Below are 16794 nucleotides of genomic sequence, written 5' to 3'. Positions count from 1 at the left end.
TCTGCCTGTGGAGGATACTTTCCTAACCTGAAAAGTACAATCTCTTGCACAACTATTCAAAATCTGCCTGAGCAACTGATCTTGTGCATCCAACACAGGCAGAGGCTACTGTCAGGGTTTCTTCCTAAAAGAGGAAGATAGCAAAGAAACGGGTATATACACAATTAGCAAAGCTACATAAAATGAGCGCTGTTGTGGGGCTTCTGACATGGGGGTAATCGAGTACTTCTCAAGCTAAGACCTGAATGACAAGCAGAAAAGATAGCTAAGCACAGAGGTAGTGAGGCTCTGTGGAGAAAAAAAAAATGGCACATTCTTAAGAGATTCTAAAGGCTGCTGCACAATGGTGGATATTCCTACCATTCAAATGCAGGATTCATCTTCATCAGGTGATGAATGGGCATGATGACGCACACTTATAATTCTAGCATTCAGATGGCTACGCAGGAGGACAGTAAGTTTCAGGCCAGCCTGGGTTAAAGACTCTTTCTCAAATAGAAAGCCAGGGGGCTGTTAAGAGCTCTGCAGTTAAGAGTGTGCACTGCTCTTGCAGAGGACCCAAGTTCGCTTCCCAGCACCCATGTTAGGTGGCTGAGAACCACTCAGGTTCCAAGGTAGCCAATGCCTCTGGGCTCTGTGGGCACTTGCTCTCATGTGCACACACCCATACAGACACACGCATATACACATACACATAATTTAGATTTTTTTTAAACCTAAAATCCCAGCACTTAAGATAAGGTGTAAAAGTAATTTGAAATCATCCTGAACTACATGAGATCCAGTCTCAAAAACAAACAAAGGAAAAACTGTATGCTAACAATAAAATAATGCAATCTGTGTGAAATATATGTGACATCAAGTTCTTAAAGTTAAAAGTCAGATAAAACACACACCAAACAAAAAATGGGAAAGAGAAATATAGCCCCTCTGCTCTATCACAGTCCCTTTAGAGTTTTCATGTATCTCTCAAAATTTGTTTTACATTTAAAAAAAAAATTGCATGTAAATCAGAGATTTCCTACAGCTTTCCTAAGCTTATGAAGCAGATATAAAAAAATAAACAAGAGTTGGTTGTGAATAATAAAGGTCTGTTTAAAAAAAAAAAGATAAGCTTTACTGTGTCTGTGTGCATGATGTGTGAGTGTAGGCATTCACATAGAAGTCAGAAGACAACTTCTTGAATCTATTCTCTCCTTCCACTATGAGTTCTAGGGTCAAACTCACATTATCAGGCTTTTGCAGTTAAGTGCTTTACCACTAAGCCAGATTGCCAGCATACAAATTCAATTGTTACATGGAATTTATGCCATAAATTCCCTTCTAAAAGGCAACTATACATGCATGCTGCTTTAGTCCTTATATACATACACATTTCTCCATTCAAGTCAGGATGCAAAACAGAATGAATGCATGGATACTGAATGCCTGAAAGTAGATGTGGGCAAAGATTAGATGCCCAGAAATGCACAATAATTCACTGTGGTTCAACTCCAAGTCTACCTTCTACTCTGAATTCAGCAAAGCCACAAACACTGAAGGAGCCAGTCATTTATGTCAGAACTGAACTATAAATAAAATTACATTTAAAAAAGAACCTATTTATTCTTCCATAAGTCTCTGTCCTCATTAAAGAGCATTAAAGTCATATGCTATTGTCTCAGTTCAAACACAGCACTGTTTCCACAGCTGGACAAACTGAAGTGAATCAAATCCTTGAAGCTGGAGAAGGGCTGTTTTCTTAATTTGAATCCAAGTGCCAACTTGCAATATTCCACCTTATAAAATACTTCCTGTGTTTTCCTTGTGAAGACAATAAAATATCTAGTTGTTCAAAATAAAAAATTCAAACTCCAGGCCAGGCACAGTAATGCATGCCTTTAATTCCGGTAGTAGCACAGCACCTGGCACATGGCAAACACTAAAAAATGAGTCTCTTTCCACTAAACCCCCAACCTTTGACCCATTTTGACCACAGGGACCTCATATTGTGTTCATTACACTCAATATGGGCCCAGATAAACTTCCCTCTGGACAGAAGTGTCAAGAGAATATGTTAAGAGACAAACTGAAATCTCAAATGATCCGAGGCAATCATCACTGATGATCTGAGTCGAGAAGTATAATTGAAATACAAACTTTGTATTTATGCATTTCTTGAAAAGAGGCACATTAGCTTCCATTCTTCCTACACTAAACTCCAGCCTTTCCCAAGTTAAAAAAAAAAAAAAAAATTCCAGATCTTTGCACTTAACTGCTCTGTACTGCTCTGTAGTAGGCACTCTTACCCCACATCTTCCAGCACTGACCCCCTTCCTTTCCTTGTGTAGGCAAGCTTCTATTGCTAATTTCTTATGAAGCCTTTCTGCCCTTCCTACCCTCATCCTTCTATTTTCTGCACAGCAGTAATTAAGGTCTGAAGTTGCTTGTTTACCGTATATCACCTCAATGAAAATACCCGAGGGAACAGAGATTTTTGTCTTCAGCATTCACTAGTACTGAGTACAAAGTGCGCACTGACTTTACATCAGATGCGTCCGTGGATCCCCAAAAGCGACTAAGACTCCTAAATGGCTTGCAAATTACTACACTGCAAGCATTAAGGGAAATGGAACTGACGAAAAACCAGAGTATAGCCTGTGCACCCCGAGAAATCCCAACTGGCGAGAAGCAGCTCAGAAACACGGCCACACACCCTCGGTACAAAACTGGTAAGGCGCAACACCCTGAAAGCTCTCCATGCGGACCAGGGACAGCGGGAGACTGTGGCCCACAGGGAGTCAAGCCTATCGCCACAGACAAGGTCAGGTCTGACTTCCCCACAGGAGACACACGACCCCGGATCCCAGGGGTCCCGAGCTGACCCCGCGCTGCCGGGCTGGCGGAGCTCCGGCCGTGAAGCCCGAGTCCCGGCAGCCTCACCTGCAGGTGAACTTGAGGGCGAAGAGTAGGGCGCAGCCAAGCGCCACGGCCCCGCACAGCAGCTCCGGCCGCCGGCGCGCCATGAGCGAGGCGCCGCGCAACCCGCGGCGAAGCCGGCCCTCCGAGGATGCCGCCGCTCCGGCCGGGCTGACGGAGCCGGAGCCCTTGGGGCCGCCGCCACCCTCGCCCTCGGGGTTGTCGCTGCTGTTGCTCCCGCCGCCGCCGCCGCGGCCTCGGCATTCCGACATTACATGCTCCCCGTCGCCGGCTTTATACCGCCGCTGCCGCCGCCTCGGGGCCCGGGGACCGGCCCCGTATGTCGCTCTCAGACCTGGCAGGCAGCGTCGCCCGCTAACCCGGACCCTCCACGTCAGCGACACTTCAGAGACGTCCCGCCCACCATCCCAGAGTCTGCGCGAATGCACGCTTCCCCCGAAAGCCACGCCCCTGGGGGGTCACGCCCCCAGGCCTAAGGAGTCTGCGCGGTTGCTCGCAGCACTCGCGGCCGCGTCATCCTTCCACAGGTCCCTCCCTACTTGTACAGACTGCGCAGGCTTGCAGTCACTCACGCTCGGCCCCGCCCCTCATAAGGTGACTGCGCAGGCGCTGCATCCTTGTACCCGGAAGCTAGTTGGTGATGCGTCTGTCCTAGCAAGTTCTTCGGTTGGCCAGTTGTTCCGTGTACTGTTGGTTCACTGCTCTTCCCTCGCTGAGATTTCGGAGCCGAAATTGTCCCTAGTGTTCTGACCTAGAGACCCTGAAGACCATAGGTGCAATTCTGTATCTCTGCTTTTTAGAAAGTGGATTGGGGAGGATGCAGGAAGAACGGAGGCCTGCACTTCGCCTCTCAGGATTAGATGAGGCGACTCATAGAAATTAATGAGATCATGTCAGCTATGTTCCAGGGTTCGAATCCACTGGGAAAACACCACAGACTCACCCAAATTATAAATAAATGAGTTTATTAATTGCTGCTAGCAGGACTACAGCCTTAAACGCCAAATCGAAGGCGTGCCGTGCAGAAGGGTCTAGAGGAAGGGTTTTTTAAAGAGTGGAGACCACAATTATCGCGTTTTTCTGTGATGTGCAGGTTTCACTCTTCTCAACTAGTGAAGAGCTGTCCCTCTTACTCCCTGTTAGCAATTAATAAGCGAGTTTACTTTATCTCACAGGATTTTTCAATTCTGGGGTTTCTCTTTTAGGAATTTAGAATGGGTGCCTATCACAAAATAGAGCTTTCCTTAGCGGGTAACTGCACTGTCCAGGTACTGCCTCTCTTGACCATAGTCCTACTGGTCCATACTCTCCGTTAGCATGGAAAGACAGGCTTAGAAAACTTACTTGACCTAGGTCAGGAAGCTACCAGGGTCTCACCTTGAACTTGTAGCTGGATTTTTTTTTTTTCCCACCAGCTAATAGAAGCCAGCAAACCTCAATGATTCTGTCTCTGCCCTCCAGAGTACTGGGTTACAGGTGTATGCAAGACCAGGCCTGGCTTGTTAACATGGTTGCTGGGATCTGAACTCAGGTCCTAATGGCTGCACAGCATGCTGCTCTTTACTGAGCTCTCTGTAGCCCTTAGTTGTTTTTTGCATACATCATATGGCCATATTTTTCTCTCTTGATTGAGACAAGGTCTCATGCCATAACCCAGGTCTCAAACTCTAGGCAATCCTCCTGCTGCAGCCTTCAAGTGCTGAGCTTTCAGATATGAGTCATTACACCTAACTTCTCTCAAAATTTTGTTTGCCCTGTATATCATTACTGCTACCAGGGAAGCACAGTGGATTGCTAGGTTCTTCAATTTCATTTTGTAGCATAGGCAAAACAGCCAACCTCCTGTCTAAACCTCTATGTCCAACTCATGGAGACTTTGTATCATGACCCTAAAATGGGCTTTCCATGGATTGGCATTCATCTCTTACAACAAACACAAGAAGCCTAGATTCCAGTCTCTAGCTAAAAGGATGTTTGTAAGCTGTACCAATTGCTTGGGGATTATTGCCCTTTCCTTTCTCAATTGATCGAAATCCCTGGACCTAAGTCTCAACAGTGAAGGTGTTATGCAATAGGTCCCCTTAGGACAAGCAACCTTGAAAAAAATAGGATTGAGGAGAATGCAGCTATGCCCCCGGGGCACCGAAGTCACAGGGTAGGAGCAACTGGGCAGAAGGGTAGTCCCTAAGGGTAGGAGGGACTCAACCTGCAACCACCTCAGACTACTCCAGGACAGATGGAGAGGTTCACTGCAACAAACAAAACTAGAGGTCCAAAAGTAATGTGCATAGGCACAACACCCAAGCAAGTGGAAACAACCACATGCCCATCAGTGTGTAGATGAATAAGCAAAATGTACTCTGTCTGCACAATAAGATACTATTTGGCCACAAAAGGGGTCGGAGTGGTGTTCTGACAAGTTTTTTGTCAACTTGACACAACTAGTCATCTAGAGAAGGAATCCTCAATTGAGAAAATGTCTCCTGAAGATCCAGCTTTTGGAAAGCCTATGGGGCATTCTCTTGATTAGAGATTGATGTGGGAGAACCCACAAAGGGGTGGTGCCACCCCTAAGCAGGTGGTCTTGGGCTCTATAAGGAAACAAACCAAGCAAGCCAAGAGCCCAGAAGCTGCACTCCTGTTTGGCTTCTACTTCAGTTCCTGTTTCCAGGTTCCTAACTTGACTTCCTTTAATAATGGATTGTGATGAGAAAGTGTAAGCAAAATAAACGCTTTCCTCCCCAAGTAGCTTTTGTTCATGTTGTTTATCACAGCAGTAGAAATCCTAAGTACAGACAAATGAGAAAATAATTACATTCAACAAAAGAACCCAGCCATCAGTAGGATTTCACTTCCATGAAACATGTTTGATGGGCAAATTCACAGAGATGAAAAGCAGGTTGTGATTACAGCTTGGGAGGCAAAGGGGGTCAGTAGTTTTGGGAAGTGCTGGGCAAACGGTGTGAGTCTTAGGTAAGTAAAATACAAAACTGGGACATGGTGTCTAGCTCAAACCTATCATCCCACCACTAAAATTGCTGAGGATACCCTAGACTACAGAGTGAATTATCTTAATTTTTCCCCAATAAGTGAGGCTTATATTATGAATAGTGTATAAGTAATTTTCTAAGCCATGCCTAGTGACACACAACTGTGATCCCAACTACTCCAGAGAAAAGACAGGACCACGTGTTCCAGGACTACAGAGTTCAAGGCCAGCATGGGAAATTTAGGAAGGCTTTATTTCCAAATAAAAAAGGTCCTTGTTGGGGCCAAGCAGTGGTGGTGCAGGCCTTTAATCCCAGCACTCAGGAGGCCGAGGCAGGTGGATCTCTGAGTTTGAGACCAGCCTGGTCTACAAGAACAGAGAAACCCTGTCTCAAAACTCCCTCCCCCCAAAAAAGTCCTGGTTGAGGCTGGAGACATGGCTCAGTAGTGTACTGCTCTTACAGAAAACCCAAGTTTGGTTCCCAGTACAGGGAGTTCACAACTACCTTTAACTCCAGCTCCAGGTCATCCAGGGCCCACTAAGGGTACTAAATGTACATGTACACGCCCACAGATGCATATATATAATTAAAAACCTTCTGTAAATATGGTAGGAAAGTGGAACTCATCTAGCATGTTTGAGGCCCTTGGTTCCATCCCCCAATACTGGAAGTTTTTAATTAAAAAAAAGGCAAATCCTGCCAAGCATGATAGTGTATACCTTTAATCCCAGCACCCTCAAGAGGCAGGAGGATCTCTAGCGACACAAGCCTGGTCTACATAATGGGTCCAGCCAGCATTACAGAATATGACTTTCAGAAAAAAAAAAAAATTCAAATGTTAATTTAAAAACCACCTCATTGGGGGGCTGGAGAGATGGCTTAGTGGTTAAGAGCAGTGGCTGTTCCCCAGAACACAGGTTCTATTTCCACCACCCACATGAGACTTACAAAAGTCTGTAGCATCCCAGGGGATCTGACCTCCATGGGCAATGGGTATGCATGTGGTACAGGCAGACAGAACACCTCTACACATAAAACTACAAAAAAAAAAAAAAAAAAAAAAAACCTTAGAGATAACCAAGTCCTAACAGACATGCCAATTATTAGTTTTCTAAACTGTTATTAGGTGACTGGAGGTGGCCATCACTCACCCACACCCACCCACCCACCCACGCCTACCCACCCCCACCCACACAATACTTTCTCTGTCCAGTAGGATGTGTGATCTACCCACAGCATGATCAATCTTAGTGTCGTGATAATGGAGATCCAGGCTGGGGCTGCAAACCAGAGCATGAAATGTGCTGATTTAGGCAGAAATACTTTTCTGGAAAGATGCAAACTGCTGAGCAGGTGGGGCACACAAAATGAAGGAGAATTTGATGGACAAAAATGTCATTGGTATGCATGAGACCTCAAATGAATTTTTTCTCTTTATGAGTATGTAATGCTGGGATTACACTATATGTGTAGGCAAGTGGTCTTCTGCACAGCTCTGTCCTCAGGCTAGAATTCTTTCATCTTTAAGATGAAACAGCAGCAGGGACAACTTCTCAGTGTATCTTACTCTCCCTGGAAAGTGTAGATAAGACATAAGCAAACAAGCCAGACAGTGGCACAGGCCTTTAATCCCAGCACATAGGAAGCAGAGGCAGATGGACCTGAGTTTGAGGCCAGCCTAGTCTATAGTGCTCCAGGACAGCCAGAGTTACACAGAAAAACTCTATCTCGAAAAACAAAACAAGCCAGGCGGTGGTGGCGCACACCTTTAATCCCAGCACTCGGGAGGCAGAGGCAGGTGGATCTCTGTGAGTTCAAGACCAGCCTGGTCTACAAAAGCAAGTTCAGGACAGCCTCCAAAGCCACAGAGAAACCCTGTCTCGAAAAAACAAAACAAAAAACAAAACAAAACAAAACAAAAAAAAAAAAAGAAAGAAAGAAAAGAAAAACAACAAAAAAATAAAGTGCTGGGCTCAAGCCACACAGCACACGACACATCAAAAGAACAAAACTTCTGTAAAACCCTGTTCCAATAATTCTTTATGGAGAAAAGACCACACCAAAACTCTGAAAGTCATCTCTATATAAAATATTTTATTACAGGCAATATCGGTCCATACACTACACAATACCAACAATACAAGTTTAATCTTTCAAAAATCATCATTTAAACAGCAAAAGACCAAGAAATAAAATTTGTGTCAATTGATTATTTTCAAAATATTTTTGATGTACATGATCATCAGTTCCCTTATCATAGTGAAACATACAAATACAGAAAATACCCCATTTAACAGATACTAGTGTTAAATGGTTATTTGGCTTAAAAATCTGAGTTAAAATCCTTTTTAGCAACCTACATACAAGATAAGTAGCAAACTTTATTAAATAAATTCGTTCCACTAAAACACATAAAGAATTTCATCCATTATATATTCTGATCCCAGTGTACATTTATTCTCTCATGGTCTTGGTTCTTATCTGATGGACCAACTCAGAGAGCCATCCTAGATGTAAACCTTATACTCTTCCCAACACACCTCATCCAAAAGTCTGTCCAACAGACAGCAACCGGCACCAAGTTACTTTGCCATCTGATGCCAGTGGCTCCGTGAGAGCTTGGCCTGGCCTGTCAAACAGCCATTCTCCTATCTACTGTGGGTTGCTGCTCAGGAGGAACGATAGATGCCAATCAAGCAGAAAGTCTGCGGGCTCCTCTGCTACGTGCTTTTCAACACTTCCAATTTTTCTGGCCAGTGCTCTGATTGGGTTACATAAAAGCCAGCATGTTAGTTTAAATCTTTAAACAAAAAACTATATTTTCCAAAGTCATTATCATTTGGGGCAATTAAGTGATCTTTTCGTGCTTTGTTGAGTTTCATCTCTAGGGCCTTTCTTCTTTCTTTCCATTCATGAAGTTCAGCACTTCCGTGTGCAAATTTACAGCTGCTCCCTTCTGTACAGGACCCATTCATATACCTGTTAAGAGACAGTGTGGTTAGCATGCATGAGGCAATTAGATAAAGTGTCATGATTCTTGAAAACACATTCTTCCCTAGCTATATGACCTACCTACACAAACCTTCTGCAGTCACAAAAATTACCATTTTCCCTTTTTTGCTGTTGGGGGTAAAATAACCTAAGTACATGTTCCTTCTAAGTCAAAAAAAGTGATCCATAGTTATGCTCCTTTCTTTCTTTCTCTCTTTCTTTCTTTTCCTTCCTTCCTTCCTTTCTTTCAATACTTGTTTTTTTACTTTGGTGTATGTGGACATGCCTGAGTATGTATGTGTACCATATGCATGTAAGCGCCCCCAGAGACCAGAAGAGCATGACAGATCCCTTGGAACTCAAGTTCCAGGTGACTGTAAGCCAGTTGATGTGGGTACTGAGAAGCAGACCTGGGTCCTCTCCAAGAGCAGCAGGTGCTCAAAACTGCTGAGCTGGGGGCTGGAGAAATGGATGAGAGGTTAAGAGCACTGGCTGCTCTTCTAGAGGTCTTGAGTTCAATTCCCAGCAACCACATGGTGGCTCACAACCATCCGTTATGAGATCTGGTGCCCTCTTCTGGTGTGCAGATGTACATGACAACAGAATGTTGTACACATAAAATAAATAAAATCTTTAAATAAAAAACCTGCTGAGCCATCCCTCCAAAGCCACCACTAATTTGATGACCATTTATTGTGAGCAAAGATTGTGACAAAAAGATCTGAGAATTCAAAGATGGTAAGGGTGGTCTGGATAGGTATACCTGCATATCCTCCCAGGGCAGAGCACTGTAACAATACCACCCACATTACTCTCTAGATACACCTGCATATCCTTCCAGGGCCTCCCAGGGCAGAGAACTACCCATATCTTACTCTGCAGAAACAGTGTCCACAGAAGGCCCATGAGGCAGCTGTTTTCACAGGGAGAAGCTGCACGGGCCTACATACCTCTCACAAATACTGAAGTTCCCAGTGGGGAAGCGGTGCTGCCAGCAATACTGGTCATCCTCAGTGTGGAAAACCTTCTCTTTGTGCTTCTCGGAGGAGATATGGCCTTGCCATTGCTTCTCACTGTTACAGTTCTTCCCACACATCCAGCAGTGAAAGTCCACCTAAAGTGTGCAGGAAGATGTGCTGCCTGAGAGCCTGCACCTCCAAATGCTGCCTGAGTTCAACCCAGGTCTACTCTGGGGAAGCCAAGCAAGGGACATATAACCCAAAATCAGAGGCAGTCTCAGCACAGGATCAACAACAGTATGGGAACATAAATAAACACACAGAACAGCTGAGGAGTTAGTTCTGTCAAGTAGGCCAGAGAAGCTGCTGAACAAACAAAGCCATGTGAGAGGCAGTTAAGTGTTCTGAGAATAAGTTACACCCAGAGGAAAAGCAGGAGCTGCATAAGGTCAGAGTGGGCCAGCTCTAGAATGGCCAGCAGCAATTCTATACATGAGCCCCAACTATGCCAGATTTGCACCAGGCACCCAGAAAGTAAATATGTTGGTCCTGCAAGGTCAGAGGTACACAACACAGAGAGGTTTAAGTACTATGAGAGGCCGGGCAGTGGTGGCGCGCCTTTAATGCCAGGACTCGGGAGGCAGAGGCAGGCGGATCTCTGTGAGTTCGAGACCAGCCTGGTCTACAAGAGCTAGTTCCAGGACAGCCTCTAAAGCCACAGAGAAACCTTGTTTCGAAAAACCAAAAAAAAAAAAAAAAAAAAAAAAAAAAAAAAAAAATACTATGAGAGATTCAAACTCAATGTGTCTTAAGCAGACACGCAAAACACCAGGACAGACCCAGCCCTGCTGTGGTGATGGACATGAGTGAGATGCAACAAAGAAAGCAAGAAACATGTGATAGCAGAATGCACACACTCTTGCCAGGTATAAACATGCCAGGCCAACTACAAAGGAAGAATAACTGGGTAATAATAGCTAGGTGTGTTTGCTCACTCCTATAATCCCAATACTCTGGAGACTGAGTCAAGACTGCTCAAATTCAAGTCCACCTGGACTACAGAGTGAACCCCTGTCTTTAATTAAAAAAAAAAAAAAAAAAAGTCACATCACTGATATGTAAACTTATAGAGAAATACGTCCACTGGATCTGGTTCCTCTGGGAAGAACAGACACACTTCCAGCTTTATCGGTAGTACCTTCATTTATTTTACAGACACAGAGCATTAACATCAGTTAACTTGGAATGGTAGACTCAAGTATTCTTGTTTTCATTACTTTTTGCACAGGTCTCACTGTGGAGCACTGGATGACCTAGAACTTCCTATATAGACCAGACTGGTCTTGAACTCAAAAGATCACCCGCCTCTGCCTCCCAAGTGCTGAGATTAAAGGTGTAAGCAACCATGTGTAGCAATTTTAGTTTTTAAGACAGGTTTTCATGTAACCAGATGGCCTCCAATTTGCCAGGTAGCCAAAGATGGCCTTGGACTTCTGCTACTTCTGCTTCGACTTTCCAAGAGTGCTAGGATTACAGGCATGTAACACCACACCCCGTTTCTGTGGTGCTGGGGATTGAACCCCGGGGATTATGCATGCTAGGCAAGGACTCTACCACTGGGGCTACATCCCAACCAAGCTTCTTTATGTTTTTGAAATTAAGAATTCAAGCAAAGTTGTTTCAGCACAGGAGACATAATGGCAAAAAAGCACAGAAGAAAAAAGACACCAGAGGAAGACAGGCTGCAGGTGATATGACCAGGCTTTGGAAGCGGGGAGAGGAGAAGGGTGTAGGAGCAGCCCCAAAACACAAGTGAGTTAACAATGGTACTTACAGTAATTTCAGCATAATCTGTTGGCATGTGGATCTGCTTCCCATTTTCTTTGTTAGCATGACTGGCTACATCATCACTTTTTTCACTTTTCTGATTCTTCAGCCAGAGTTCATAAAATTGCTCTATATCATGTACTGAGGAAAAAGGAATGTATTCAGCAACAACCACAAAATGCCATTCAAATACACACACAAGCATGTGTATTTTCTATCACTCAGTACATTTTCAAAACAGACACATCATGGTGGTGCCCGCCTTTAATCCCAGCACTTGGGAAGCATAAGCAGCCGGATCTCTGAGTGTGCGGCCAGGCAAGTTCTAGTATGCCAGGGCTACACACAGAGAAACTCTGTCTCAAAAAAAAAAAAAAAAAAAAAAAAAAAAAAAAAAAAAGAGTAAATTTAAAAACTGGAGAGATGACTCAGAGGTTAAGAGCACTGACTGCTCTTCCAGAGGTCCTGAGTTCAATTCCCAGCAACCACAGGGTGGTTCACAACCATCTGTAATGAAATCTGGAGCCCTCTTCTGGCCTTCAGGGATGTATGCAGACAGAACACTATATACATAACAAATAAACCTTAAAAAAAAAAAAGTCCAGTCTAAGAAGCAGATTAACTCTCTCCTGCAGAATACTGCAAAATTAGCTTCATTATTAACTCCTCCCCACATTTGCAAGACACTTTGGGAGTGTCTTGAGTTTACAACTCAGGAATATCACAAGGCTGTCCACAAAAGGACTCAGCATTACTTCATGTCACCCTATGCTACACAAACTCTGCCAGTGCTGTAACCACAGGCGATGCCTTACAGGAAGAGAAGGGTTGCAGCTGAAACACATCCTGGTCATTGAGAAAGATGGGAAACCCCACTAGAGCAAGGCTTGATCCTGCTGGGAGCCCACCAATGAAGCCACAGTCCTAGAGCATCAACATACTAGGGTGCAATGTACAATAATATCACCATGACCAGGTTCTGGATAGTGATTGAGGCTGGTTCCTGGGTAAGAACAGATACATTCTACATTACTGTTAAGCCTAAGGCTGGGGTTTTCTCAAGTCAGCTCTAGCTCTGCTCCTTTCTGGCTGGATAATAAATGCACTTCTAGTCCACTACAGAATATTCAGCTGCATCCTTGGATTCTGCTTGTTAGAAGTCAGTAGCACATCTTCCCTAGTCATGACAATGTTTCCAGATAAGGCCAGATGTTCCCAGGAAAGGAAGGCTATGTAGCAAGATGAGAATTTGAGTTAAAAATTCTGGTAGTGAGATCTAGTCTAAATTTGGCCCTGAAGTTTTCCAACATTCAATCATCAAGCAGAGATGAGACATAAAACTGGAGGCTCTTCTTCCTTCGGAGTATGGTAGCAGGAGTCATGGAAGAGCCCTGACAAAGAAGGAAAAGCCTCAGCAAGGCTTACTTCAAGTAGAACAATAAGAAGGCATCCCATCCACACAAATCACATGGCAGGCCAGCCTTAATTCCAAGTGATTCTTGTAATAGAGACTGGAGGCATGCATTTTTGTAGAAAAACTGTCTAGGTTCAAAACTGAACGGTCTGAAGCTCCTCTCAAACTCCCGTCTAGCTGATGGGCCACCACTGAAGCGATCTTGTTTAAAAAAAAAAAAAAAAAAAAAAAAAAAAAAAAAAAATCACAGGAACTGGGAGAGCCTGGACCACTCGTAAAGAGGATGAGGAACTACAGATTCACACCCAGATGTGGCCTAACCAAACCCACATCAGAAGTCAGCTTCCACACCAAGGAGGATGAGGTCACGTTTCTAGCAGCACAGCTAGAGTTGCAGACAAAACCACGCAAAGCTGCTTGCTGTGCTCATGGGGAACTAAACTTCACAGAAGTCAAAGGACACAGAGAACAGTGAACTTACTTTTATTATCCTTCATGTAAGTCCACACTTCTCGTTCCTCGGGACTATGAGCAAAGGAACAGTTGCCAACATACTGACATTTTTTTCCAGAAGCAATATGGTTGCATAGCTGTGTGAAAAACAAATACATATGTATATATGCATAAACATACACACACATATATACATACATACACATGCACGCACATACACTTTAAGACAGCATTGCTTAGTAGAACTAATTTTTACATTTAACAAGATCTTACTATCAGTACTAATTCTTAGGAGTACAAACTTTAAGGTTAATTCCACTCACATGGACCAAAAGCCCAAAATACTTGAGACAGTGATAGCAAACATTTCTATTTCAGAGTTTACCAAAGAAAGTGAAGCACAAAGATTTGTAGATTTCCTACAAAGTCACATACTGGGATCTCATCTCTGCAGAGAATATCTATGTCCTCCCTGTTAGGTGGCTATTGCTATCTTCCTGTAATACTCAGATGCCTCCAAGTCAGTACTGGAAACAGAAGGAGACTGTAGCCTATCAGGAAAGTGCTAATGACTTCATTGATAGCTAACCTTATCCACACTCACTAGACACTGTGTATTTGAAGACAGCTACACTATCAGGCCAGGGAGTTAAGAGGCTTTCTTTCAAACAGCACTCCTCTAGTTATGTAGAATTTTGATTAGCAATGGAAATAGGTAGAGACCAGTGAAAAAATGAAGTGACAGCAATCATCAGAAAAGTTTTCCCTAAGAATCACTAGTCTCGGGGCTGGAGAGATGGCTCAGAGGTTAAGAGCACTGGCTGCTCTTCCAAAGGTCCTGAGTTCAATTCCCACATGGTGGCTCACAACCACCTTGGATGAGATCTGATGCTCTCTGCTGGCATGCAGGCAGAAGACTGTATACACAATAAATAAATAAAATCTTAAAAAAAAAAAAAAAAAAAAAGAATCACTAGTCTCCAAGAACAAGGAAAACCTCCATCACCAAGAAAGCTCATTCCTAGTCTCACCAGCTGGCTGGTTATGATGCAGCATAAATCTGTAATTGCTAACTTGGCTACATTAGTTCTTCACCAGGAACTGGCCCTCCCTGCTATTCATCTTACAGAACAGGGAATGCTCAGAACCTGCTTCTGCACAATCCCAAATACTACATTTTCTCCTGAGATGAAAATCAGTAATCCCACATGAAAACCTACATTAGGTCAACAGCCTATCCAATAAGTCAGTGTAATAACTAGCTAGGGCACATTCTTTTTATTTATTTATTTTTCCTTGTTTGAGGCTTTGAGACAGGGTCTGTTTATGTAGCCCCGGCTGGCATGAACTTGCTTGCTATGTACACCAGGCTGGCCTTAAACTTATGGTGACTTCCCTGCCTCTGCATTCTGAGTGCTGGAGTTCCAGGTGTGAGCTGCCATTCCTGGCTTACTCACAGTCTTTCAAAGATAAAGAACAGGGAACGTGAAGGATAAGACCAGGCACTGTGCTGGGTTTCAAAGACTCCCATGAGATGTTACTATCTCTTTATAATGATCCCAATTTATCAGGTGGGCATATAAAGCCAAATAAAGGAACAGAGCCTTCTAAAAGATTATTTTCTACTTCGCCACAGTCTCTACAACACACACACACACACACACACACACACACACACACACACACACACACACACACACATACACACACACACCTGTTCTAGGAAAAGGGTCCCTAAGCAACATCTAAAGTGATGGGGGAAAAGAGGCAATAAGCTACTGAAATGTTATGCAACAGAGCTCGCCACATTCAAGATCAAAGGAAAATCAACAGTCCTAGGCAGCTGCCTCAGGAATTACAGTAAGAGCCATCAATCTGTTTTGGCAGCGCTGGGGATTGAACTCAGGACCACACACATGCTAGACAAGAACTCTACCACAGAACTACAACCTAGTCCAGCTGCATGTTTTAGCCAAGTCTCAGGTACACACACATCCTTATCCTTTAAGTCCCAAAATATCAAGGTTCCAATAAATCTCTTTCCTTTTCATATAAAACCCATCTCATCCCACTTTAGACAAAAAACAGCCAGATCACTGCCTTGCAAAGACTGGCCTTGTAACTAAGTTTACAAAGCTACAAGGTACACAGGTGATGCAAAATTCCTCCACTTTTCTTGGGCATTTAGAGGGCAGCTTACTACATGCAGGCCATGTGCCTTGCTTCTCTGATGAGACAATCTGTCATGCTTCTATCCTGGGGACAGAAAGTATACTGCTCGTCAATACTCCACCTGTCCCTGTCTGTTAGCTCGCAGTGTGATACCTGTGGACTCTCCATACACACTGTCCTGTGAAAAGCCAAGTCCACAGACAACAACTGACTTGCCTGGTTACTGTTACTGCCATGGCCACTCAAGACCCTCCCAAAACAAGAGGGGCCTCTGCATGAGTGAAAAACAAGAGGGGCCTATGCCACGCTGGCCTGGTGTTCTTGGCCCCAGAGGGGTGGAGAAGATGTGTGTGCATCTCTAGCACTGACAGTTTCTTCTAGGCCACGTTAGGAAGTCTTATATCTTTGAGTGTCTTTCAGCTTGCATCCCTTGTTGCAGTGAAAACAACCAAGGTACAATAAGAAAAATGAGCTGGGTGATGATGACACACACCTTTAATCCCAGAACTCAGGAGACAGAAGCAAGTGGATCTCTATGAATTCGAGTCCAGCCTGGTCTACATAGTTCCAGGACAGCCAGGGCAGTTACACAGAGAAACCCTGTCTCGAATACCCCCAAAAAAGACAGAAAAATGAAAGGCTGCCGGGTGTTGGTGGCTCACACCTTTAATGCCAGCACTAGGGAGGCAGAGGCAGGAGGATCTCTGTGAGTTCGAGATTAGCCTGGTCTACAGAGTGAGTGCCAGGATAAGCTCCAAAGCCACAGAGAAACCCTGTCTTGGAAAAAAAAAAAAAAAAAAAAAGACTATACAGAAAGCCCTGGGCTTCACCTCAAACTGAGATAATATAAAAGGAAATCTTCATTCCCTCCCAAAGATAAATTCTTAGAAAAATTAATTAAGTTATGACCATAATTTTTCCTCAACTCTGGTTATCATTTTACTCTGTCCAAGTAACTTATGAAGTACCAATCAATATGAAAACTGTTAAGAGTCACACACATACACCAAAGGGCAAACAAAAAAAACCAAACAGCTTCAATTTCATTACAACTGAGCAGCACTTAAAG

At 43.9% G+C, this 16794-nt stretch overlaps 2 protein-coding genes across 6 annotated transcripts in view; both read right to left on the bottom strand.

Moving 5' to 3' along the window:
* The window catches only part of Txndc11 (thioredoxin domain containing 11), a 63543-nt gene extending 60240 nt beyond the window's left edge, over positions 1-3303 (bottom strand). Inside the window, exon 1 of one of the 2 annotated variants that reach the window (XM_027424782.2) lies at positions 2923-3303. In XM_027424782.2, coding sequence (XP_027280583.1) covers positions 2923-3170 — 248 coding nt within the window. In that variant the 5' untranslated portion in view covers positions 3171-3303. The remainder of the gene's footprint in view (positions 1-2922) is intronic. The other variant, XM_027424781.2, reaches the window with a different exon arrangement.
* A 4680-nt stretch (positions 3304-7983) lies between these two features.
* Zc3h7a (zinc finger CCCH-type containing 7A) overlaps positions 7984-16794 on the bottom strand; it is a 41487-nt gene continuing 32676 nt past the window's right edge. For 3 of the 4 annotated variants that reach the window (XM_027424778.2, XM_027424779.2, XM_027424780.2), the window contains exons 20-23: positions 13582-13690; positions 11694-11827; positions 9851-10014; positions 7984-8888 (exon numbers count right to left, since the gene is read on the bottom strand). In XM_027424778.2, the coding sequence (XP_027280579.1) occupies positions 8699-8888; positions 9851-10014; positions 11694-11827; positions 13582-13690 (597 nt within the window). In that variant the 3' untranslated portion in view covers positions 7984-8698. Of the gene's footprint in view, positions 8889-9850; positions 10015-11693; positions 11828-13581; positions 13691-16794 lie in introns of those variants that run through there. The other variant, XM_035447493.1, reaches the window with a different exon arrangement.

The sequence above is a fragment of the Cricetulus griseus genome, chromosome 7, assembly GCF_003668045.3.
Source record: "Cricetulus griseus strain 17A/GY chromosome 7, alternate assembly CriGri-PICRH-1.0, whole genome shotgun sequence".
Taxonomy (NCBI): Eukaryota; Metazoa; Chordata; class Mammalia; order Rodentia; family Cricetidae; genus Cricetulus; species Cricetulus griseus.
The sequence above is the reverse complement of the archived record's forward strand: the minus strand, read 5'-3'. Positions and strand labels throughout refer to the sequence as shown.